The sequence below is a fragment of the Trichophyton verrucosum genome (genome assembly GCF_000151505.1).
Source record: "Trichophyton verrucosum HKI 0517 chromosome Unknown contig00313_1.f1.exp, whole genome shotgun sequence".
Classification (NCBI taxonomy): domain Eukaryota; kingdom Fungi; phylum Ascomycota; class Eurotiomycetes; order Onygenales; family Arthrodermataceae; genus Trichophyton; species Trichophyton verrucosum.
In genome coordinates this window covers 51,940-76,099 of record NW_003315438.1, presented here as the reverse complement: position 1 = coordinate 76,099, position 24,160 = coordinate 51,940, and the positions used below count along the sequence as shown (strand labels likewise).

At 47.0% G+C, this 24,160-nt stretch overlaps 6 protein-coding genes across 6 annotated transcripts; 3 read left to right on the top strand and 3 right to left on the bottom strand.

The window, feature by feature from the left end:
- Positions 1-661: 661 nt before the first annotated feature.
- On the top strand, positions 662-2,661 carry TRV_03899 (uncharacterized protein; the record flags this gene model as incomplete). Its single annotated transcript, XM_003021959.1, has 3 exons — positions 662-827; positions 889-2,007; positions 2,081-2,661. Coding segments are annotated over 3 exons (1,866 nt in total), but the record flags the coding sequence as incomplete, so codon positions are not given.
- Positions 2,662-3,709: 1,048 nt separating this feature from the next.
- On the bottom strand, positions 3,710-6,235 carry TRV_03898 (serine-rich protein, putative; the record flags this gene model as incomplete). The annotated part of the gene is made up of 1 exon (XM_003021958.1): positions 3,710-6,235. One exon carries the CDS (start codon positions 6,233-6,235, stop codon positions 3,710-3,712), a length of 2,526 nt encoding a protein of 841 aa, XP_003022004.1.
- Positions 6,236-12,471: 6,236 nt separating this feature from the next.
- Positions 12,472-13,486, top strand: TRV_03897 (uncharacterized protein; the record flags this gene model as incomplete). The annotated part of the gene is made up of 2 exons (XM_003021957.1): positions 12,472-12,559; positions 12,651-13,486. The coding sequence occupies 2 exons, from the start codon at positions 12,472-12,474 to the stop codon at positions 13,484-13,486; spliced, it is 924 nt and encodes a 307-aa protein (XP_003022003.1).
- Positions 13,487-13,868: 382 nt separating this feature from the next.
- On the top strand, positions 13,869-16,953 carry TRV_03896 (uncharacterized protein; the record flags this gene model as incomplete). The annotated part of the gene is made up of 3 exons (XM_003021956.1): positions 13,869-14,366; positions 14,457-14,597; positions 14,665-16,953. The coding sequence occupies 3 exons, from the start codon at positions 13,869-13,871 to the stop codon at positions 16,951-16,953; spliced, it is 2,928 nt and encodes a 975-aa protein (XP_003022002.1).
- A 560-nt stretch (positions 16,954-17,513) lies between these two features.
- TRV_03895 (uncharacterized protein) lies at positions 17,514-19,537 on the bottom strand (the record flags this gene model as incomplete). Its single annotated transcript, XM_003021955.1, has 4 exons — positions 17,514-18,635; positions 18,696-19,075; positions 19,139-19,305; positions 19,380-19,537. 4 exons carry the CDS (start codon positions 19,535-19,537, stop codon positions 17,514-17,516), a joined length of 1,827 nt encoding a protein of 608 aa, XP_003022001.1.
- Positions 19,538-22,194: 2,657 nt separating this feature from the next.
- Positions 22,195-23,732, bottom strand: TRV_03894 (uncharacterized protein; the record flags this gene model as incomplete). Its single annotated transcript, XM_003021954.1, has 5 exons — positions 22,195-22,535; positions 22,613-23,157; positions 23,221-23,396; positions 23,452-23,478; positions 23,601-23,732. The coding sequence occupies 5 exons, from the start codon at positions 23,730-23,732 to the stop codon at positions 22,195-22,197; spliced, it is 1,221 nt and encodes a 406-aa protein (XP_003022000.1).
- Between the last annotated feature and the right edge of the window lie 428 nt (positions 23,733-24,160).

Below are 24,160 nucleotides of genomic sequence, written 5' to 3'. Positions count from 1 at the left end.
TTTTTTTTTTGTTTCTTTCATGTCTTCGTCGTTTTCTTTACTGACTGAGGTAGATATCTCGTCGCCTTTACTACCTCCTGGTCTGGCCTCCAGTACATCTTCAACAAGGATGTCGTTCGCATCCTACACGATAACAAGAACACAAGCAAGGACTCGAGCAAGGACTCGGACTCCAAGACGACCTGACGGCCTCCTCTCGGGGGAACGTGTGTATGTCTATGTGTGTAATTATATCTCGTTGCAAGCGTGGCATGTGGCATCTTCTGGTACTGCTCTTTTGGCAAGGCTTCTTTTGGTCATATATATCGGTTGGAGCATCTCTTGTAGCATACTCGTTTCTATCTATCAGCTGAGCTTCATCAGACTCATCAGGACACTACTATTATCTTTATCCTCGTCTTCCTCTTTGTCTGTTGTCTTTGTCTACTTCATCTTCATCACGTTGGATCATCAGCAGGACAGGATCAACGTTTGTCCGCTAAAAAGTGTTGAAGCTCAACAACGTGGAACAAACGACTTGGAGCTCCATCCAAGCCCTACATGCAATTTTTGATATCGTCTTTCTTTTTTTCTCTCTCCATCCTTCAATCCTTTCTTTCGTCTTTTCCCTGCGATGTTCAGCTCCATTTTTACCCCCTGTTGACTCCTCCTAGCCAGCTAGCTAGCTGCAAGTGCAAGCTGCAAAGATGCTGCCCTATATCAACGCCCGTTCGTCCCTCCCACACCAAAAAAGTGTCCTCTCTCTACCTGCTCATATCTCGTTATTGACTCTGCAACAACAGCTTTCGCCGCCGCTGGAGAGGTAATCGGCGCATCTGCTGATGAGCGTATGTTCTCACTTTTACTCCTTTCTGCATACTCAAGTCCTCTTGTTCTAATTCACAGTAGTAAAACTCATTACCTCGTTCCTCCTCTCGTACCCCCTCGCAGCTATACTAAAGCGACTCCCGGACTCTCAACCCTGGAAGAAAAACGCCTTCATCATCGCCGTCTCGCTCTTCTACCTGGTCGGTCTCTTTGATCTCTGGGATGGCGTCCGCACCCTCCTCTACTGCTCCGCAGGAGCATATGCAATCGCATACTACGTCGACGGGTCCATGATGCCCTGGGTTGGCTTCACATACCTTATCGGATACATGTCCGTCAGTCATATAATTAGGCAAATCATCAATGACCCTACTTCCGTCGACGTCACCGGTGCTCAGATGGTGCTGGTCATGAAACTGAGTGCGTTCTGCTGGAACGTGCATGACGGCCGACTGCCTGATAGCCAACTTAGTGAGGCCCAGAAACACGCTGCCATCAAGGAGTTCCCCAGCTTGCTTGATTTTGCCGGATACGTGCTGTTCTTCCCCTCGTTGTTTGCAGGCCCAGCGTTCGACTACGTCGAGTACCGACGGTGGATTGAAACTAGTATGTTCGACTTGCCTCCTGGTATTGATCCGTCCAAGGCACCTCCCACGCGGAAGAAGAGAAAGATACCCAGGAGCGGCAGACCAGCTGCTTTGAAGGCTGCGATGGGACTAGCGTTCATCGGTGCTTTCATTGTGTTTGCGCCCATCTATACTACCAACTTGCTGCTGAGCGACGAATTCGCCGCCTACAGCTTCTTCAGGAAGATTTGGGTGTTGTATGTGTTTGGCTTCGCGGCAAGGTTGAAGTACTATGGTGTTTGGTCCCTGACTGAAGGTGCTTGTATCCTCTCTGGAATGGGATACAACGGCGTCGACCGCAATACAGGACAGGTGTACTGGAATAAGCTCGAGAACGTCAACGCCTACGGTCTAGAGACCGCCCAGAACCCCCATGCGTTCCTCGCCAACTGGAACAAGAACACAAATCACTGGCTGCGAAACTATATCTACCTCCGCGTCACTCCAAAGGGGAAGAAACCCGGCTTCCGTGCAAGCTTGGCTACCTTTGCTACCAGTGCTATCTGGCATGGCTTCTACCCAGGTTACTACCTGACCTTCATTCTGGGCTCTTTTGTTCAAACAAGCGCCAAACGTACGTCATATTTTTTCCATTTATTTTATCTTAGCTTCCCTTGAATACCAATAATACTAACAATCGTGTTTAGATTTCCGCCGTCATGTTCGCCCCTTTTTCCTTACCCCTGACGGCACTGCTCCAACTGGTTTCAAGATTTATTATGACATCATCAGCTGGCTCGCAACCCAGCTCACAATGAGCTTCACCATCGCTCCATTCATCCTTCTGGATTTCACTGACTGCACCACCCTCTGGGGCCGCGTCTACTTTTACATCATAATTGGCATCGTCGCCACACTCACTTTCTTTAACAGCCCCGCAAAAGCCCAATTAATCCGCAAGCTAAACAAACGTAACAAGGTTGCTACTGGCAAGGATGCAGAAGTACCTGGCAAACCATCCGATAGACAAGCCGCTAATGAAGCTGCTGCTGTCAGAGCAAGGGAGAAGGCCCAGGCTGATGCCAGGGAGGTGCAGGCCGGCCAAACACCATACACCGAGCAACCCCTCGGCCTGCCCAATGATTTGGCGCAGGACGTTGAAGACGCCGTGAACGAGATCAAGAAGGAGATCGAAACCAGGAGACGACGTGGCAGTGTGGTCACGATGCCTACTGGTGCAGAACTGCGGAACATCCTTGAGCAGAAGCTAGGCAAGGCTCCCTTTTAACATGCCGTAATGAGATATAATAATGTTGGATGGTTCCGCAGGGCTATATCCTGGCCTTAAATCATTCTACTACTCCCTTTGTTTTGCATGCGTCTTTGCTACTGTTATGCCCTAATTAGAGAGGACGGAGGATGGTTGGTGGCTTATCTTGGTTGCTTATTCTCCTAGGATCTCAGCGATTTTGAAGCACGCCCTATCTTTATACCTTAGAACAACATCTACTATGCACACAGCGAGCCATCACTGGAATAATTGGTTTGATTTCGGTTGGTCATCAGAGTAGAGAAGAAGTAATAACACGTCATCATAGAGAAGGATGGGGAGGGCTGACATAGTGTGGTGAACATTGCCAGAAATAGAAGAACGAAAACGTATTTTCAAATATTAATCGGCTTTTTTTACATCCATTTTCAGCATATTGTATCAAGCCACCTCGCAGGGATATATAGTGACAAGAGGGATTGCAATTTTTATAAGCGTAGTGCGTATAGAAGAAGGCAAGTGTTGAGTTTGGCAATTTGATCGCAAAAGGGGGAGAAGAAGAAGGTGGGTGACGAAATATGGTATAAAGTCGAAGGGCAAGAAAAAGGTGGTTGAAGAACCAGAAACTAGTAGTTTCGACGAATGAAAAAGGGGGCCATAAGTGTAGGCGAATGTGTGGTGGGAATAGGGCTGAAAATAACAAATAAGGTAATAAGGTATACACAGTAGGGTTTAAAGGGGGAATCAAATAAAGGCCAATAGAAGTATAATGCAGGTGAAAGGACCCGAAAGTAAAGACGGAAGCAAGGGATTTGCGCGCTTTCGTTAAATCGTATAAAGGAGAAATCATTCTCCTTAACGTGCATTGTTTTGGTAAGACGCAAAAGACGAAAATTGGGGAAAGAAAGCGAATATAAAAAGCCAAACCATCATAGAAAACGTGGGACCATAAAACGGTTGGATATGTATATATAAACGTGCCATATAGAGATCCGTTGCCGTATTAGAAGCGTAAGGGCATAAGTACTAATTAATGTTGTTTTACAACATGAAATCAAAAACGAGGTCATGTATCATAGGGCGTTTCGTGATCCAAGAACGGATAGTGTGATCTATTATGGATGTTAGTAAAGGGGTTATAAATGTATGGAGAAATTTTTAATAAACATACAACTATTATAATGATTGACAAGCCAACTGGTGTCATGCAACGGTTCAGATTCCGCCACCATCGGGCATTTTCGTAACGTAAATTATCAGCCAGGACTGCTCGGTGAGCAGCTGCTTTTTCAATATCTGGCTGCCCTGGCATTCCGTTCTCAACAGATGGTGGCTTGATTGGCAAAGGCAGAAACGAGGCAATCAACCAGGCTGTGGATGAAGATATTAGAATAGATGGACAAACTTGGCAACAAAGAGTTGTAAACATACCTAATGGAAAGATAAAACCAAAGCAAAAACTGAGCACCTGCATGTTTCGTCTACTCCATATATATTCGCCAGATTCGTCGTATGGTGGAGCCTTCCATATTTTCCTCTCAGTTGAACGGAACCGTTTATCTGTATACAGATGTGGTGACCAGACGCCCCTGGGTGTCACTTCGCGAGAGGGCTGAGGTGTAATCTCATCTTCTCCAACAATACCGGCCCAATGCGTTCTTGGATCACGAGAGTCTCGTCGGATGGCTTTTGGTTTAGGCTCAACCTGGGCTTGTTCCGATTGCTCCACTTGTATTTCTGCTTCTGGTATCGGCATCGATTCCTGCCGCCGTGCTGGCTGTGACTCTGGCTGGTCTTGTCGTTGTACAGGCTGGCTCGCTCGGCGAGGCCGTGTTCGGGGGCGTGAGATATTTCCAGGCGGTACACGGACTACAGCTTGATTTGATACTTCCTCCAAGGGTTCTGAGTAGGAAACCTGAGTCACAGCAGGGATTTCTCGTGGGGTATTTGGTCTGCTAACATCAACTAGAGAAACAGCCGAAAGGAAGGCGAGGTTTCCACCTTGATAGTATAGCTTTGCCCACTGGGGTATAGTAGTTAGAAATTGACTTGCTGTTGACCCCGACCGGCTTAGAGAGCCTCGCCTTGAGAGGGATGACCGATAGCTGAGGGTGGCGGATGTCTTATGCTTTAGAACACGCAAGGCATGAAGATGAGTAATGCGGTCGCTAACCTCATCCATCTCGGATTCATCCATTACTGAATAATCTGGCATCTCGGATTGCTGGCGTGCGGAGAGCCAAGATTGCTCAGTTTCAGTCACCTGTCGGGATCTCCCTTGGGTACCATCAAGGGATAATGACGGAAGATTGTGTCGCTCATCCATTGGAACTGACATGTCAGACGAGACGGAGGACAAGTCCGGGTTCCACCGTCGAGTTGGAGGGCGGGCTACTGCCAACGGCTCTGGAATGGAGACCATGGACGTTTCTGCGTACGAGCCGGACGACGAGGGTGGACGTAATATTGGGTACTGTATAGGAATTCCGCTGTCCATAACGGCCTGAATATCAATATCTGATGGCATGCTGGGTAAGGAAACATTCCCTTGGCTTGACCGCGCATTGAGATCAAGTGTTGATGTGGATTGGTATGACCTTAGCACTGGGACAGGGGGGCTTGAGGGGATGGACGGAGTATGGGAATCAGATCGGGTCGCAGATGCTGGTTCTGAAGTAGTGTTCTGCCCTCCTCGATTGCGGATATACCTTATCGCCGTTCCAAACGAATTTGCTGAAAACAACGAAGACTCAGAAGCGCGAGCCCTGACAACGTTAGGAGAAGAGCCAATGGGAAGCAAATTTGGCGACGAACTGTTCAACGGCACTAGGTTGGGGCTGGATGTATACCCAATCCGGGCAACATTTGAGGACGAATTTGAGGAGGACGAGTGGCCACGAGTAATAGAACATCCGATTAGGAGGGAGCCGTCAGATGGAGGAGATCTGCTTGGAGGCGTACGGCTTGATCGTGAAAATTCTCGTTCCCGCTCATTGACTAACTTGATAGTAGTGGCAACAGGCCTTGGAAGCGCGGTTACGCTACTGCGGTCAGAATATTTCTCCTGGTCATTATCGTTACCACTATCACCACTCTCTGAGGCCTGTGGGGTGACTGAGCGAGCGACAGTGGTGTTGCTCGACTTTGGATCCTGGCCCCATATTGCGCTTGAAGTGTTTCCCATAAAGGTGGAAAGGTCCGAGGCGCTTCCGGTGGGTTGTTGGCTGGAACTGGAGGATTCTAGGTCCGGAGATACACTGGGCCTGGAACTCCAGGTATTAGAGGGAGTAATTGTTGAAGGAGTCCCGCTTCTAGTTATACGGCCTCTAGCAGATGAGGAACCTAGAGGCAGTAGCACATGAGCGGGTTTGGTAGGATATGGGTTAGCAGAGTATATGTCAACATCGTCTGGATTGCTGAAGACATCATCATCCTCCGAGTAGTCAGTTTTGTTTGATACCAGTCGAAGCGTCGGTGAAACTGGACGGACAGGCGAGGGCGGGGAGACAACATTGTTCTGCGAGTTTGTTCGTTGATGGAGTGGACGGCGTTTTGGTGTTGACCTTCTAGACGAAGGGGAAGATAAAGACATTATCGTGGGCCCTAACTCGACTTATTCCTCATCGCATTACTCCACGGGAAAACGGGCCGTTGAAAATAAAAAATAAAAAAAAAAATCTCCAAGGGGGGGGGGGGGGAGAACGGTGATAGTATGTAGAGTTGGAAAGAATATATATAGAAACAAGAATATAAGAACAAATGCTCCACGAACGGCTAGAGAAAGGAGTGCTGATATGGCGGCTCTAGAGGGTGAAGGATCCCGAAATTAAGGCTGAAGAATCGAAGCAGGAATGGTCTCGCAGTGAGCGTCGAAGAACGAATTAATGAATAAATGAATGGCAGGGCGTCTAGAGAATAGCCGCCTTAAGGAGCTGGATGCTGGACTCTGGGGGGGCTGCAGTTGAAAGACTGATGCTGGAAGTGTTTCAAAGGCGGTTAAATTTAGAGTGAGCGTGGTGTGCTAATTGGGTGGCACGGAGAAAGCTTATTAAATGGGTAGAATTATGGGTGAATTATATGAATATATATAAAGAGCGACTGTGAAGAAGGGAACGACAGACAAGAAACAATGGCAAAGAGAGAACGAAGAACGAAAAAGCCGAGAGACGTCGAAGAGTTGATGTTGGAGAGAAAAAGAAGATTCGCTCAGCCGAGATGAAAAAGGGAGAAAGAGCGCAAGGCAGTCACGGGGTCTTAGTCATCAGGTACGTGGAGGGCGGTGAGCGGGCCGTTTCTTTTGAGTTTAAAGTTGGGGACCCACACTGGCAGAAATCGAGATAAGATCAAGATAAGATAAATATAGATCAGGTCGTGCTGGGGAGGGCGATGATGAGGATGAGAAGAAGAAGAAGAACAAGATGATGTTGTTGATAATGGTTGAAAACAAACACAGGCAAAAGGATGGGCGAGAGATGCGCTGGTTGAAGGACAGCTGCAGAGCTGGGTCGGCTGCGGAAAGAACCCTGGGTCGGGCACGCACGTCTTGACTGGTTGGGGTCGAGCAGATGCGCGTCGTTGTACGGAGTTTGCAGAAGGGGGACGATGTGCTCCACTCGGCGTACCTTGTTACAGTCGGCTGCCAGAAGTCACCACGCCAGACCCACTTCTTAGAATGGTAGCAATATAAGGATTACCCACTATGACTTAATCAACAGAGCTTTTTTCTCCAGCAATCAACAATATTTAGATTAAATTAGAGACAGGTGGAGAGAAGAGGAAAAACATTAGACAAAATAGTGTAAACAAACAACTTATGCCATAAATTTTTTTTTTTTTATTTTTTCATATGCTCGTGTAAACGCTGGGAATGGCATCTGGAGCGACAGGGTAGGGTTGCTTGGTTGAGCAGTGTTTGTCGGTTCTGCGATTGTCGAGCATATACTTATACAGCAAGAAGGCTGAATTTTATCGTGAAAGAAGAAATACAGCCCCCAGTCAAAGCCTTGAAGAGAGCCGGTTCTATGGTGAAGCAAGTGGCTTTGTGGATGGCTGAGAGTGAGACCTGCTTTCAGCCCTGGCGCTCGCGGTTCACGCCATTGACTTCTCCGATGGGTGCTTACATGCTAGGCCTCTTAATAATGCCTAACACTGATCTGAAGCAAGAAGAGAGGCATGTTTGGATTTGATACAGACTATCTAGAATACCTAGGTGCTTGAGTTGAGGTACAGTGCATGAACAAGCCATGACTACGAGGTCGCTTTTGGTTTTCACTTTCATGCAGGTCGTTCTGTAACTTCGTCTCCTAGCCAAAGATTTTAAACGCCACCATTTCCTCGCGGTACAATTGGCTCAACAACGGAAAACATACTTTTTTCCCCTGAATATTTTGTGACTCGCCTCACTTTTCATGACCACGCTTACCCCATGTGATAACTTCTATACCATATGGTATATAACTGGCATTTATTATTCGATAGTGATCTCATTTTCCAGTTCTTCAAGCTATGATCGCCCGTGTGTCACACCTTAAAAGTCCCGAATCCGGACGATTCGGAAGAATATGTCCTGAAGATGGAAATACAAGTTCAAATTATTTATGTCACGATATGAGAGGCTATTGGAGGATTAACGAAGCCCTTGTAACCCAAATATATATGAGCTATTGTCCTCCGTAAAGTGCTTGGAAACAGGTACAGCAGTACCCTGTATCTCGAGTCCTTCCCTGTATTTGTTTATTTTAGTGGGACTCTGTACAACCAGCCCAACAGCTGTCTGATGGAGCAGATGCAAATGTCAACGAAGCATATGCTGTGTGCGCTGCTATTTCATGCCACTCACTGTGATGTACCCACTTGGAGAACATGCCGTTTCTTCTCCTGCACGTCTGCCAGCCCTGGAGCGCCGTCATCAACATTCTTCAACTTCTCATTCGCGGCGAGGGTTCCCCTTGCAGAAGGAGGCACGGCATTGAATTTTTTTTGTTATTGCTCCTGGTAAACTCAGAAAGGATTGGCAACCAGGCACTCCACCCCCAAAGACAAGCGAAATTCCGGTCCACAATCCAGGAGACTGGGAACGGGACTGTGTTCGCTTTTATGGGAAAAAGAAATAAACCCATTCTCGGGCCTTCGGACCCTTTTAACTGTTCTCCATCTTCCAGCGCACTTTGTCTCTTCTGGCGCTGGATAAACGGAGCTGTTGTGTTTGGAAATCCGCCAGTGCCGCCGGCGCTGTTGGTCAGGAGTCGCTGGCTGAAAAGGCTGAAACAAGAAGGACTAACCTAAACGAGACTTGTTTGTTCACGTGATGAATTATGTAATTAGCATTACATAATGTGGATTATATAATAATAGAAGTAGGGAAAGGAAAGCCCTTTGTGAGGGAAATAATAGTTAAAGGTCCAGACCGCCAAGGCACATGACCCTTGCCAGTTTAAGGCCACGCTTTGGGCGACCAGCTCGAAAACTCCGTCTTCGCGCCCCGAGACAGTAGTTGTCGACTCCCTGTGGCTGCACAATCCTGTTTCTTGAGTTTGCCTTGCTGCCTTGCCTTGTGAGAACCTGGACCTGGCTTCATTGGAAAGCCCTGTCTTAATGAAGGTTGGAAACATGGCCTCCGGTCTCTTCGAGAGGTTGAGGCATTACTATCATGGTGACAAAGGTACGTGGCAGTAGAGGACCAAAGAGGGAGGAGGATGCTGTAGTTGGTTGCTTTAGAGTATACAGACGATGTTCTGATAATAGAATCAAGAACCTGAGCCTCTTATTTCAGTGGCCACTGCTGTTTGGTGTTCGGTACGTATGCAAGTAAATCCGATTTGACCGCATATGTTTCGATTCGAGGCATGGGAATGTGCTAACTGCTATCAATAGATACTATGCACGATTTTATATGTTGCTCCATTGTATACCTCCAAGGCGACTCGGCCAGGGCCAACATTGAGCCGTGATGCGCCGTCACTGATCAAAGCCCGTATCCGAGCTGTGATGGTGTCATGCCTTTGCTGCAGCGTGGCCACGTTCTATTTCATCGTCCGTAGTGGGAGGAGTACTCCGCTAGAAGCCCTTCAACTCCTAGGATGGTGGCCGATTGGACTGCTGGAAATCGGAAAGAGTCTTTTGCTCACAGCCTTGTTGTTCATGGGTCCATTATTTGAAATGGGAATTGCCGAAGGTAGATGGAGGAACTGGGTTAGGGGACGAACACTGGTCCAAACTCTTCGTTCCTGGACAGGATGGAGAAACTACGTTGCTGTCAGTCAAGATCCCCCTTTTCTGTGTAATGCCGCAGCACATCATAAGCTAATGAACGAGTAGGGCCCCATCACTGAGGAAATAACTTTCCGGTCTATTATCATCGTATTTCATCTAATGGCGAAGATGTCCCCGGGGCGGATCGTGTTTCTGACTCCCCTATATTTCGGTATTGCGCATATTAACCATTTCTACGAAACCAAGCTAGCGCAGCCAGACACTCCGCTTATCCCAGTTTTTGTCCGTTCGCTCTTCCAGTTCACTTATACCACCATATTTGGATGGTATGCCACCTTTCTCTACTTGAGAACAGATTCCCTTCTAGCCGTTATGCTAGTGCATTCATTCTGCAATTACTGCGGCCTACCTCGCCTATGGGGCCGTGTTGAGACATCAATTCCGATCGAGAGCACTCTAATCAGGGCCGCCAAATTCGATGAGGACGAGAACATATTTGGCAGGGTCGATGAGGCAACTGGAATTGGTTGGAGCGTCGCGTACTATATCCTTCTGTTTGCTGGGGTGGGATTATTCTATTATCAGTTTTGGCCGCTGACGGAATCTTCAAAGGCGTTGGTGTCGTTTTCGCCTAAAATGCATTAAGAGATGGACAGACCGGGGTATAGGAGTGATGGAGCATCTTGAGCGCTTTTAATTATTACTTTGTAATATGCTGATTTTCTTCTCCTTAGCAAGTGTGTTTTTACTAACTGAAGTATTTTCGAGGCTGATTAAACTATGTATAATGCTTTAATGTATATTGATGAGGCACGGTAGTTAGTTATCGCCGAAACCCCGTTAGTTATTCCCGATCGGTGCGGAGATAAAACTCGCGACGTCAACGCGACTGAAATTTCACTTCACAAGAAGACTCGGATTCTTACCTACCTTCTTCAATAATTAATGCGCAAAGAGTAAACCCAAGTCTTCTGACTCTAGAGAAGATAAGGGACATTACAATGCGCGGAATACGCGGTCAGTGTTTTCGTGTTGGGCAAATACATTGTAACCGATATTCAACTTCACGACGCATCTCAATTCCTATTCCTCCACCGTTCCCCGTCGTGCAGTCATGCCCCGAGCCGACGTGCTCTTGTACGGCAACGCCTGCCGGCCTCGAAATTGACCATGACCAAGATCTTAACGGCACCATGGCGCCTTACGCCCAACAAGTTCTCATATCCACCGGACAACGAGATTGGCGAAGCCGAATAGAGGAGGATGGGCTAGATCAGGGATGGGGTATACTGGGCAGCAGATTGAAGAAACTAATGTTTCGGACGGGGAAGTTTGCTGATGTAAATTGCTCCTCAGTTTTCCCTTGCCCCTTATCCAAATCATTTCCAAAGAGCGTTATCCTAATCAGCAATTTCTGAACTTATAGCCCTATAATAACATTGTCATTACAAATTCCTCCTTCATTCCCTCGACCGATAAGTCAGATACATCTCGCGCTTCAGCCCTGCTTTTTCCAAGCTTCAAGTACATTCCTGATATCCCACTTGATGATGCTGGATTAGATCGATTCGTTCGCGCATTCCTCCTCCCAATAGTTCCCCATAGAGCGCACGAAATTTACCTGTCGATAAATTGGAAGCAATGAAAAGGCTCCCGGAACTTCAACCTACATTTAAGTCTGTGAAGAGCATAGATCACTCGCCTACGATTTTGATTTGTGGACACGGAGGTCGAGACAAACGATGTGGAGTTATGGGCCCTTTGCTGGAGTCGGAATTTAGCAGAGTACTAAAAGATGAAGGTTACACTGTGGGAAATACCCCAGTTGATAGGTTGAATCACGCGAATATTGGCTTGATAAGTCATATTGGCGGCCATAAATATGCTGGCAACGTTATTATATACATACCCCGTTCCCCAAGATCCAACTCGGGGGATGTTAACGCGTTGGCTGGGAAGGCTATCTGGTATGGTAGGGTAGAGCCGAAGCATGTGCAGGGAATCATAAAAGAGACGATTTTGAATGGTCGTGTGATAAAGGACCATTTCCGTGGAGGTATAGATGGAGATGGTACGGTGCTGCGTATATAGATATGTTCCAGATGTTTTGTGTATATAGCTTTTTCAACGCCATATAGTACGTACAGCGAAGTTATCAAAATATATTCTCGCAGGTAAGTTGGCTGTAGGCTGCACATAAGCTCCTGCTCTTATGTCCTTTATACGATTGGAAGCGATCTGGGAGGCAAGCTTTCGGGCCTAGGCAGTAGCTAAATTTAGTAGTTAACCTCTGAGCCCAAGATTTTGTGGATCCGAACTGATGATTCATGATTGCTCATCCGGCGTCTTCATGAACAACAAGGAGAGGTGGCAACGTGTGCCTTCCAGGCGAAGCGAAAATCACGATACATTCTATATTCCCATCTCTGCCTCAAGATGGTATATATACTACGGGGTCGACTCGACCTTTGTCGAGTAGTCAAGATCTTTCCATCAAAGTTCGACCCCTGACAATCGCCCTTACCAGCTCCCTTACGTCCAAGTGAAGGATTACATCTCATACCATAAAACTGGCTAACGTCGGAGCAGCCTGCGAACAGCCACTAGCAGATATGGATGCCAAGTTCCCTTCATCTTGCAGAATATGCGATACAGGCCTTGATAGCCCAGGTGCTTGGCGACAGCATGCGAGGAGTGAATTACAGTAAGCTTTATCTTCTCATTGAAAAAAGAAAGAGAACACGAAACAGATCTCTAACATTTCTACAGCATACATAATCTTCGCCTGCGAGTAGCAGTGCCTGGAAGCACTATATTGCCCTTACAGTCAAGGGCAAAGACCATCAGCCCAGATCATGATTCCCTTTCTGAAGATGACTCAGATGAAACAGACGAAGAGCATCCTTGGTCGTTGGAGTTTGATCCTGAGCAATGCCTTTTCTGTGGTGAAGCAAGGACATCATTTGATGACAATATTTTCCACATGTCAAAGGCGCATAGCTTCATCATACCATATCAAGATCACCTGGACACCGACATCACATCCCTTCTCAGATACCTATACCTTGAAATTTTCGAGTACCACAGGTGCATATTGTGCTCTACTCGTCGAAGAACGATTGAAGGTATCCAACACCACATGATGGCGAAGGGCCATTGCAGATTCGACATTACTTCGCACACTTCTGGTTTTTATAATTTCCGCGAGGCACACAATAAAACAAAAGTTGCAGGTATTAGCCCATTACTGCGGCCATCTCCAGTTAGAATTCGCGGCTATCGCACTCGAGCGTTTGATAAATATCGTCAATCGCTGGGGCGCAGAGATTCTCCTCCTCTGTCGCTGCCCAAGGCAACAAACGAACAAGCGGGTACTGAAACTGAAGACGATAAACCAACCTCGGCTTCCCGTACCCAGTTATTACAACTCAGTCGAGGCGATCGGGAAGGTTTAGCGCATCTGTCCAATCCTGAGCTACGATCATTGCTTGCTATCCGAGCGAAGCATATTGGCCAATTGAGTCGAAAAGAGACAAATGCCAAATTGAAGCTTGAGAAGGCCGGAAACATAACTTTGACTGCCCATTTTAGGGCAGATACCTCTAAGAGATTCAGGGGTCCTTGGGGGTAGGCGAGCTGACAGGAGTTCAACTTTGTATAGTAGTTTAGATCGGATGGTTACTTCTAGCCCTACGTAGCAATAATTAATTCAATGGTTAATGACTTGATGTGAGAGTAAGACGTAGTAGCAACCTCGTAACTGTAACCTAATAAAATGATGGGGATATGGAGACTAACATTCATTTAGTTATTCCAGCTGTGCCTTCCAGGTCGCTACAAGTAACTCAGGTGGGTACCTAACTGTTATCAATCTGATAAGATCTGCACTAGCCAAGATAGGAATGGCGCAGGAACGAGTCATCTGAAGGTCGTTTGAGCGCATCGTTTGCCTTTTTTTCCTTCATGGAGAGCCGGGGAGAGGAGACCTTCAAAGAGAATGAGCTGGGGCTGCGATGTGGGTTCCCTGTGCTATTCGAGGCCATGTTCGATTTGGCGGACCACCTACGGTCTCGCATCACCTTCTATGGAGGTTTCGGAGTCTCCCTGTTCGCACCGCAAGCACGTATGCCAATGCCAACCAGCCGTCTAAGAAGCTAGACCTTCTAGCCATTGATAAAAGATGGAAGGAATTATGGGAGGGCAGGGAGGCTTCGGTTCGATTGATGAGCAGTAGCAAGGAAAAGGCCTACGTGCTGCCCATGTTCCCCTACCCATCCGGAACCTTACACATGGGCCATGTTCGAGTGTATACGATATCCGACGTTCTAGCTCGGTTCAAACAGATGAAAGGCTATGATGTTCTACATCCTATGGGATGGGATGCTTTTGGGCTCCCCGCTGAAAATGCTGCCATTGAACGAGGGATCCATCCCGAAGGCTGGACAAAACAAAACATAGCGAATATGAGGAATCAGTTGAAAGATTTGGGTATACGATTCGATTGGGATACGGTACAGCATCCCTTTTAATAAATTTATCAGATCACATGGAACTTGGATAATCGACTGGATGCTAATTGGTATTTTTTTACTATACTATAGGAAGTTATGACTTGCTCGCCTGAGTTTTACAAACATACCCAGAAACTGTTTTTAATGCTTCACGAAAAAGGCCTTGCGTACCAAGCGGAAGCCGTTGTGAATTACGATCCCGTTGACAAAACAGTTTTGGCAAACGAACAGGTATTAACAACTACCTTTGCGAATTGGTGAAGCGTTCGCGGCTGATAAATATACTCCCCAAAAATAGGTTGACTCCAATGGATGCTCTTGGAGGTCTGGCGCGAAAGTCGAAAAACGGGAGTTAAAACAATGGTTTTTCCGGATAACTGCTTTTAAAGAAGCATTGCTTAAGGACCTCGACTCATTATCTGGCAGCTGGCCGGATAGGATTCTGACAATGCAAAGACACTGGCTAGGAAAGTCGCGAGGTGCCCTTGTCCCATTTACGTTATCAATTCCGGGAGAAACTCTTGATATCGAAGTTTTTACCACCCGTCCTGACACACTCCATGGCGTTCAGTATATCGCACTGTCGACCAGCCATCCAGTGGTAAAGAAAATGGCTGCCAACACCCCGGAGCTCCAGGAATTTATCAATTCCACCGGTTCACTACCGCCTGAGACGAAGGCAGGATTCAAACTGCCTGGAGTCAAGGCTATCAACCCAATTTATCATCTTGAAAGAAACCCTCATTTACCATCTTCGCTTCCAGTTTATGTTGCACCTTACGTCCTCCCAGATTACGGAGAGGGGGCGGTCATGGGGGTCCCTGGGCATGACTCTCGTGATTTCGGATTTTGGAAAGAAAATTCTCCTTCAGAACCTATTGTTTCCGTAGTTATGCCATTGAAAACAGGCCCAGACTCCAATGATAAACACGGTGCCGACTCGGCGTTTTCAGGGCATGGACAAACTACTGATATATGCGGGTCTTATAGCAAGATGCCCTCAAAAACCGCTGGTGAAAAAATAATCAATGACCTGAAGGATAAAGGAAGCCGTGCTAGATTTGCCGAGAATTGGAGGCTACGAGATTGGCTTATCAGTCGGCAGCGATATTGGGGTGCCCCGATCCCGATTATTCATTGTGACAGCTGCGGGGCTGTGCCGGTTCCTGCTAGTCAGTTACCAGTTGAACTTCCTGCTATTCCAGGGTCTCAACTGAAAGACAAGACAGGAAATCCTCTGGAGTCGGCAGACGAATGGCTACACACTGAATGTCCAAGCTGCAAGGGACCAGCTACGAGAGACACTGACACCATGGATACATTTGTGGACTCCTCGTGGTATTTCCTAAGATTCTTGGACCCAAAAAACAACGATTTGCCGGTGTCGCCCTCGAAATCTCGCCCTGTGGACATATACATAGGAGGTATAGAACATGCTATTCTCCACCTTCTTTATTCTCGGTTCATCTTCAAATTTCTTGCTGCGGAAGGCAAGATTGAAAATGCTGCGGAACCCCCAGAGCCATTCCTCAAACTATTGTCTCAAGGCATGGTTCATGGCAAGACCTACTCAGATCCTAAGACTGGTCGATTCTTACGGCCGGGTGAAGTTGACCTTTCTGTTAAAGGCCCCCCAGTGCTCACTGGGACCCAAATTCCCGCTAACATATCTTTTGAGAAGATGTCAAAGAGTAAGTATAACGGAGTAGACCCGAATACTTGTATTGAGAGTTATGGAGCAGATGCTACGCGTGCTCATGTTCTCTTCTCTGCCCCTGTCAGCGAAGTGTTAGAGTGGGATGAAACCAAGATTGTGGGCATTCAAAGATGGTTCAGTCGCATATGGAAGGCCGTGGAAGATACCGGCAACTCGCTCAAAAGGGCAAACTTCTCATCAGCCCCTGATGCTCTTTCATCTTTGAATGACATGGCCCTGCCACCGCTAGACAAGCTCTCGGAAACTGAGAGCAACCTCCTTCATATGACAAACAACACAATATCATCGGTGTCATACTGCCTGGAGAAGAATCAATACGGCCTTAATACAGTCATATCAGATCTGATAAAACTCACCAACGCGATTTCAGCCGTGCCTTTACCTGAAGAATCATCGAAAACATCTCCTTCAGCACAATCTGTCACACCTTTACATACAACCCTATACATCGCACTAAATTCTCTGCTACGCATGTTGGCGCCGATTGCCCCAGCTTTCGCTTCAGAATGTTGGGAAGTACTACACAAGCCTCTTTTTGAACGCGTTGACACTGTTCCATGGGTCCTATCTTCTCCATGGCCGTCTGAATTCTTGTCGGAATCGGATATCAAGCAAATTCGCTCTCGTGGAGCGAAGACGGTAGCAGTTCAGGTCAATGGGAAACTCCGGTTCACTGCGTCTGTGCCACCCTTTTCGGGCAACAGTGCCACCCCAGAGTCAATCAGCAAGGAACAAGAGCAGGAGTGGATATTATCTCACGTTCTCCAGACTAAAGAAGGAAAGGTTTGGCTCCAGGAGAAAAATAATTGGGATAAACGCAAACGAGTCGTTGTTGTGGGAAGTGGAAAGGTCATTAACGTTGTCTTCTAGCGTGGTTAGATAACTTGTATATGTATAATACTTCGGATTTCACAAAATAGAGGACTGCCATTTATAGAAAGGCAAATGAATACTCAATTTTCAACTCTCTTTCCAAGCTCGGAAATCATGTAACCAACCGTATTCAATATTTTATCGTGACATATGATAAACCAATTATTTGTATCTAAAAAGACTGTGTGATACGCGTTTAAAAGGGACATCAAAGGAGAGTTGCATGTTAGCCAGCCAACGGGGGATTAATCGACATAAGCGAAAGTAATAACATCGTATGCCCCAGGCAATACAGAAAATATGGCTAACATGTCAAATGTAGCTGGGGATAGAGAGAATGAACGAACGAGCATCCAGCTCCAAATATGAAGAGATATAACCAGAGGGACCGGTCCCATTCAAACCAAGGAGATATTCTGTCAAGAAAGGATCTGACAAATCCTGTCAGATAGGCAAAATAGGAATATAATGTTTCAGGCCCGGATTGGAGATTAGGCGAATGAAATAGGGTATACAATATTGCTTTTTTTCTAAAAAAAAAAAAAAAAAATCAAACCTCATATCCAAGGCGAAGATTGGTAAGTTGCGGGAAGGGGGGATAAATGGGCATTGTGTTGCCACTGTGCCGAATAAGAGCTAATTTGACTATCTCTTAGCCGCATTGCTGCTTCGAAGAGAACTTGCTGGGGATCTTGCGGTGGAATAGGAGGAAGCATCTTGTCCGTCAGTCTCCGGGGCGTGCCTGACGAGTATGTGGAAACTGATGGTCTTGGTGAAGCTGGATACGGCTGGAAGTAGACCGGTCCAGGATGCGCCGGTTGCGCAGGATATGCTGGGGTGGGCTCAAATTTGTACGTATCATTGGAATGATAGTAGTGGTTTTGTCGATGATGTGGATATGGAGGTTTCAACAGAGCGGAATCCAGGGATCTTCTAAGGCTGCCGGACCTGTTAAGTGTTGGCGTTGATGGCATGTTAAGCGGTTTCTGGGAAGAATTAGGTCCAACTAAAGCTGGGGTTGACACATTTAGTCGAGGATTCATCGGGTACATTCCGTAACTAGGTGGATACAGTTCAGCGGGTGCAATAGCTGGGCTGAACTTCGGGGAATGATAAACTGGGGAGTTGAATGCTAGCCTTGGAGTTTGCGGTATGGTAACGTCGGGACAATGCATTTTAGGTACTATATCGTTGCTATGATAGGATGCATTGCCCGAGACCAGCGTTTCCTTCATCACACTTCCTCTTGTTTCTGATGCAGCGCTTCTATGCGGCAGCGGCCCAACGGAGCTGGTTTTCACTTCCTTTCGAGGAGGAAATTCTCCTGTGGTTGGTTTTGGGATTCCGGTGACCCCCAAGCCGGACTTAGTCGAAGAGTCATGGGTTTCCTTCGGCATAGCATTTCGTAGCGGTATGCTGTCCATCTCCTTTTCTCTCCGCTCGGGTCGGTACACCTCTACAATACCAGAATCTGCTCCACCAAAGCTGCTCCATGTGCTGCGTTTATCCCATATATGCCCACCTGGAGAAGTCGATAGGCCGTCTCGGGGTCCCCGCAAAATGAGAAATAAAGCAGAATTGGCAAAACCAAAGATGTGAATTGCAATTGAGGAAACGAGGCCAGAAGCTTGCGAAGGCCGATGGCGTAGAGCAGATACATAGAATGGCAATGGGGCGAGCTAGTTAAAGATGTTTAGCACAAAAGAGTGTCGGATTAAGGGGAGAATGAATGTACTAACGTATAATATGGATCCAAGCACAAGATGAAATATGCCGTGCTTCATAACCGTCCTTCGATCTCGACTTAGCCGTCTTGACTTCCGAAGACGGAACATCAGAACCGAGATGGTTGCAAAGTAAACTGCAACTAGCAGAACCGTTAAACCAGTGGCAACATCAGCCCATCCCTTTACCCACTGAGATGGCTCTGCAGAACATCTGCTATTCAGGTTTGGTTTGGCTGCGGATGGTATCCAGGTTAGTATTAATAGGAGTAATATCACTCCCCCGCAACTCAAGGCAAGCCAGATGCCCTTTGGAAAGTTCTTGGAAGGGATGACTCCTCTCAGGATAAACGTTAGACACAACGCAAGAAGCATATATGCATTAATCCATGAAGCTAGGGTAATAAATTGGGATCAGCAATCCATGTGCGATGTAAAAGCGTGAAGGAAGAACTCACTAGTCCAGACAACCTGGGATGAAGTTTTGCAGCTATCACCATTGATGGGTCGATAACTGCTTGACTGTGAAGTGATGAACACCGTTTCCTGAATGATTGAAGTTATCGAAAGGGAGTACGGAACGACATAAGGATTCGGTATGTGAAATAGGATTTTGAAAGGGTTTCTAAATATTATAACAGTAAGTAAGTGTTGATATATGTATAAAAGGTGGGTAAATATATATAGGGGACTGTATACCTTTGGAAAGATCGGGTTTTCCGCAGTATCTTCCAGTTATCAAACAATACCACAGCAGACGTGACAAATGATGCAATCAAACCAAAGGATGAAGTAGCAATGATGAACATGCGACGCTCCAAGTCTTCCACGTTGGAAATATTATATTCACTGTCCATAGTTTGAGTACTGCTATTCATACTGTTAATTTCGTCTGAGCCTTTGAGGTGTTGAACTACGGAAGGATCTTGAAATAAAGATCAAAGTAGAACAATCCTCAGGCTCGACACCGACGATGGCCACCCTCTATCCTTCCCGTACAGTCTGCCGGCAAGATACTCGTGCGGTAGGAATATCAAGAGATTCAAAAGACAGCTTGAAGTAGCAGAAAAGTTAAATGAAATAATAATTCCCCCCCGATGTGGCCGTATTGAGAAGAGAAAATACTTGCAAGTTTCCAGGTAAGCCAACCTCGACGAGAGAATGTCTGAGAGACAGGGCCAGATATAAAAGTTTTCTCTTTCTAGTTGAATAAGCTTGAAATAAACGTCGTCCGTAGATGATGCACTGCCATGCAATATGCATCTGCACTGACAATGTCAGCTATAGCTAGATGCCCTCCATGATAGGCCGAATGGTACGGCCTCCCCACCGTACGCGTAGCTGAAAAAGCTGGCAGACCCCAACTTTTCAGGTCGAGATGCTTGCATTACATAGTAAGCTTGCACGTCGTTTATCAAGCCATGGATACGACAATCCATATCCAAGGTGGAGCTCCCGCAACGGCTGCAGTGGATGGCATGTTGTATGGGTATGCATCCTCTAGGCGCCAGTCATGCACATTGCACAGCGTCGATGCATCCTAGTGGCTACAAATTCATAATCAGAGGGAAAGTTGGGTCCATGTTATCAATCTAGCTGCATTCGAAATCGCCTCTCATATCACTGAATCTTCCTGGTTGACAAGGTCCCTATCGTGAAGTTTTAGGGTCTAGAAGAATGGTCCTCTTTAGGGGCGGGAAAACTGCCACCTAAAGGGTAACAAATATTGGGTATACAAATCAGTTATACCATCTCAACTTGCCCCCTCGTCAGTTGGATCTGGGGAAGGTGAGAGAAGGGGTGAGTGAACTGGAGGAAGCCAAAGAGGATGCGGCGATGCAAGAGGCAGATGCAGGAGGTTTAAGTAAGCATGCATTAGTCAGCTCGAACCCCCCTGGCCAATGGCTCCACTCCGCATTGGCCTCCAGCGTCAACGACGACGACGACAGCCTTTCTTTCTTTTTCTCCCTAACAACAACTTGATATCTCAAGCTTCACCCGGCCTCCTTGTCGGAAGCCTGCAGAACCGGCCTCTAGTCCTCGCCGGCTGCCGGACTGTCCGGTCTCGTGATTCATCTCGTTCTTCGCCTATTTTCCTGCAGGGCAATGGCCCTGTGAATGAAAAGTGGCTGTTCCCAATGCCTGCTAAGCCTTCTTGGCCCCAAAACTCTGGGTATCATTGTCCCCCATACGCTGATATGTCGCAGCTGACGTTGAGGAAGATGATGTACGGAGTAGCCCATATAACGTAACCGTTCACGCCCGTCGCCTAGCTGGATCCCAATGTACCCACCAAGCGTGGTTATCACGCATGAATAACTCTCCCTAGGGAACAGTCCAACAGTCCGTGCAGCGTTGTTTCAACTCTATACCTGGCGGCCCCTTGGTGAGTCAGGCTCTATTATTTCTACGGCTCGATCGGATAATTGGATATCTTTCAGACTCAGGGCCCTACAGTTGGTCCTCGGCATCCCATACGTAGCTTGTTTTATAGTATATGGGAGCAGGGTTGATCTGTACTCCGGTATATTCTCGGATCTGAAGCAATTGGATACATGACTAGAGAATATATTTGCTACAAGAGCTCGTTTGTCCATGATTCAAGGATGCTACTTGATTGGTTCTATGCGCATAACCACCGCCTCTGGTTGAACCCAAGATCCAGGTGGTAGCTTTCCAAGTCATGATATGCTAATAATACTCCCAAATTGGTCTTATGCCAACATATATCTGGTGTATTATGATTGGCTATTGCTACGACAAGCTCTATATCCTACCCCGGCCTGGTTGTCCGGATGATTATTTGAAAGATACCCGTTATACTTCCAAGCCAACAACGATAAGATTCCGGGAAGACCATGTCGTTCTCTCCTAAAAATCTTAATGTGCAAGGGCTGGCGCATTGCATTGGATGCATGTATTGAGCTCTTTACTTGCATCTACTTGATGGCGCGTCTCTGCAAGGCCAAGAGATGGAACCTTTATTACTAATGATTTGTGTCTATAATTAGGCACGGCGTTGTTTAAGCTAGGTATGGTTTGGACAGCTGCCTCTCGAGAGCTATGTGGAGGTTAATAAAACGGAGAATGCGCGATTCTGCCCGTGCTTCACTATGAAATATATTCTTTCTCCCAGAGGAAGTAGCAAAGTGCGGCTTTGAACACACAATTCTCCCAGGAATTCTAGTTCATAGTCTTCAATCGGACCCGGCATCGCCGCAGATAGTATGACAATCTATTTGGACCATGAAAACAAACACGAATTACTCGTGGAAAGCCTTGACTATTTGTTATTCCTGTTAAGAAACACTAGAGGCGAACTACATTTCATTTTCAGCGGTCCTGATGTGGGGGAAAAGGAAAGTAAGGAAACAAAAGTAAATGAAAGATATCAAGGCCTATCATTATGCGCCTGCTGATTCTGGGGCTAAAGGAAAAGTCATCTTGTTCCAGCCTCATACGCAGGAGTATCCCATGGGCTCCACGCCTGTCCACCTACACAGAGATCCTTGACCTACTTTCTCTCACCGTATGCCTTAGTGGCATAATCTCCCTTGTGGACGATGAGGTCCTCAGGTCTATAGTCGTGTTTACCAGACAAGTATGATTCAAGGATGGCCTTGGTGCCTTCAGCATATCGAATCTGAGCATCGATTGTTGAGCCAGACATATGAGGCACCATCGCGTTACCACCGCCCCATGGACCCTGGACGTATCGCAGTGGGTGATCCTTTGGAGCTGGCTGAGGGAACCAAACATCACCACCATATCCACGGAGGTGGCCAGACTTGACAGCTTCAGCCACATCTTCTTTGACGACGATAGCGCCACGGGCAGTGTTGATGAGCCAAGAACCTAGAAAACTGTTAGCATCCAAGGTAAAGCAAAACTAAAACTACATGGGGTGATGTAAACACTTGTTGACAACTTACCCTTCTTCATTTTGGAGATCAGCTCCTTGTTGAAGAGACCTCGCGTCTTCTCATGTAGTGGGCAATTGATGGTGACGATATCGCATTGTCCAAGCATCTCCTCAAGATTCTCAACCCGACGGCAACCAATCTCCTTCTCAACCTCTGGTTTCAGTGGTTGGTAGTCGTAGTAGAGCAGCTCCTTGCAGTCGAATGGCTTGAGACGACGAAGAACACGCTCTCCGATACGGCCGACAGCGACTGTGCCAACAACCTTGTCTTCAAGATCATAAGAGTTCTTAGCAACGGCTGCCACGTCCCATTCTCCACATGTGACTTGTTGGTGTGCCGGCACAAAGTTACGGACAAGGAGAAGGATGGTCATGACGACGTGTTCCGCCACAGACACGACATTGCAACCAGTCACCTCTGCAACCGTGATGCCGCCGTTGGTCTTGTTGGCGACATCTAGGTCAACGTGGTCTGAGCCTACACCGGCAGTGATGGCAAGCTTGAGCTTCTTAGCTTTGGCGAGGCGTTCCTTGGTGAGGTAACCTGGGTGAAAGCTGAAGATTGTACAATGTTAGATTGAGATTCTTGGCTAATTATCACATTGGTAGAGAACATACGGGGTAGTGATGATAATTTCGGCGTCAACGAGCTCACGGTCGAAAGTCGAGTTCTCTCCCTCCTTGTCAGAGGTTGTAACCAAGGTATGACCCTTGTCTTCAAGATACTTCCTCAGGCCGAGCTCGTTCTCTGTCGTCCCGAGCAAGCCGGGCTGGTCTTTGGCATGCTGGCCACCCTGAAGAAGAGTTAGTTATGCCCATAATCAATAGCAGAGGTTGGGAGAGTCTTACATCATAGAGTACGAGAAGGACCTTGACCTATAATTTTGAAGCTGTCAGCACATGAACTCCAGTCAACAGTGAGAAAGCAAGAAGAGGATTTATCTAATGATATTCCCTGAGAGACAGATACCAAAGTATGAGCTGAACAAGGCACCTACTATTGTGTCTGAGTGGTTGAGTGATGATTGTCGTCTTGAATTGGGCTTTAGCAATGATGATCTGACGGTAGATGTCAGCAAAGGAACAGCCTTGAATGTTTTTTTCGGGAAGATAAGCACCCGGTTTGCCATCGAGAGCTATCACCTACCTAGAAAAGCTTCTTAAGGCCTTTGACCTAGGACAGAGCAATTAACTGTGATGAGAAGAGAAGCAAAAGACAACCATCTACGAGGCGGACGAGGTCAGGTTTATATGGACCTGAGGTCCCTCCCATTGCTCCAGCGGCGTTGCCCCTCTAACTCCTCCCTACTCTCTCGTTAATCGTCTCTTGCTCGTGCTCGAGTAACACTCTACTATGCTTCTGCGTGCGGGGTCTGCATGATGGATGCCCACCACCATGAGGCCGATTAGGATCCGTACACCCATCCCACCTCTGTGTCTACCTGGTAAGTACCTAGGCACCGGCTCAAAGTACCGAAGAGCTGTATACATGTTCCTTTCCACCTCGCCGGCCCCTGTCGACTTTCCATATTTCTTCTTCTTCTTTTTCTTCTTCTTC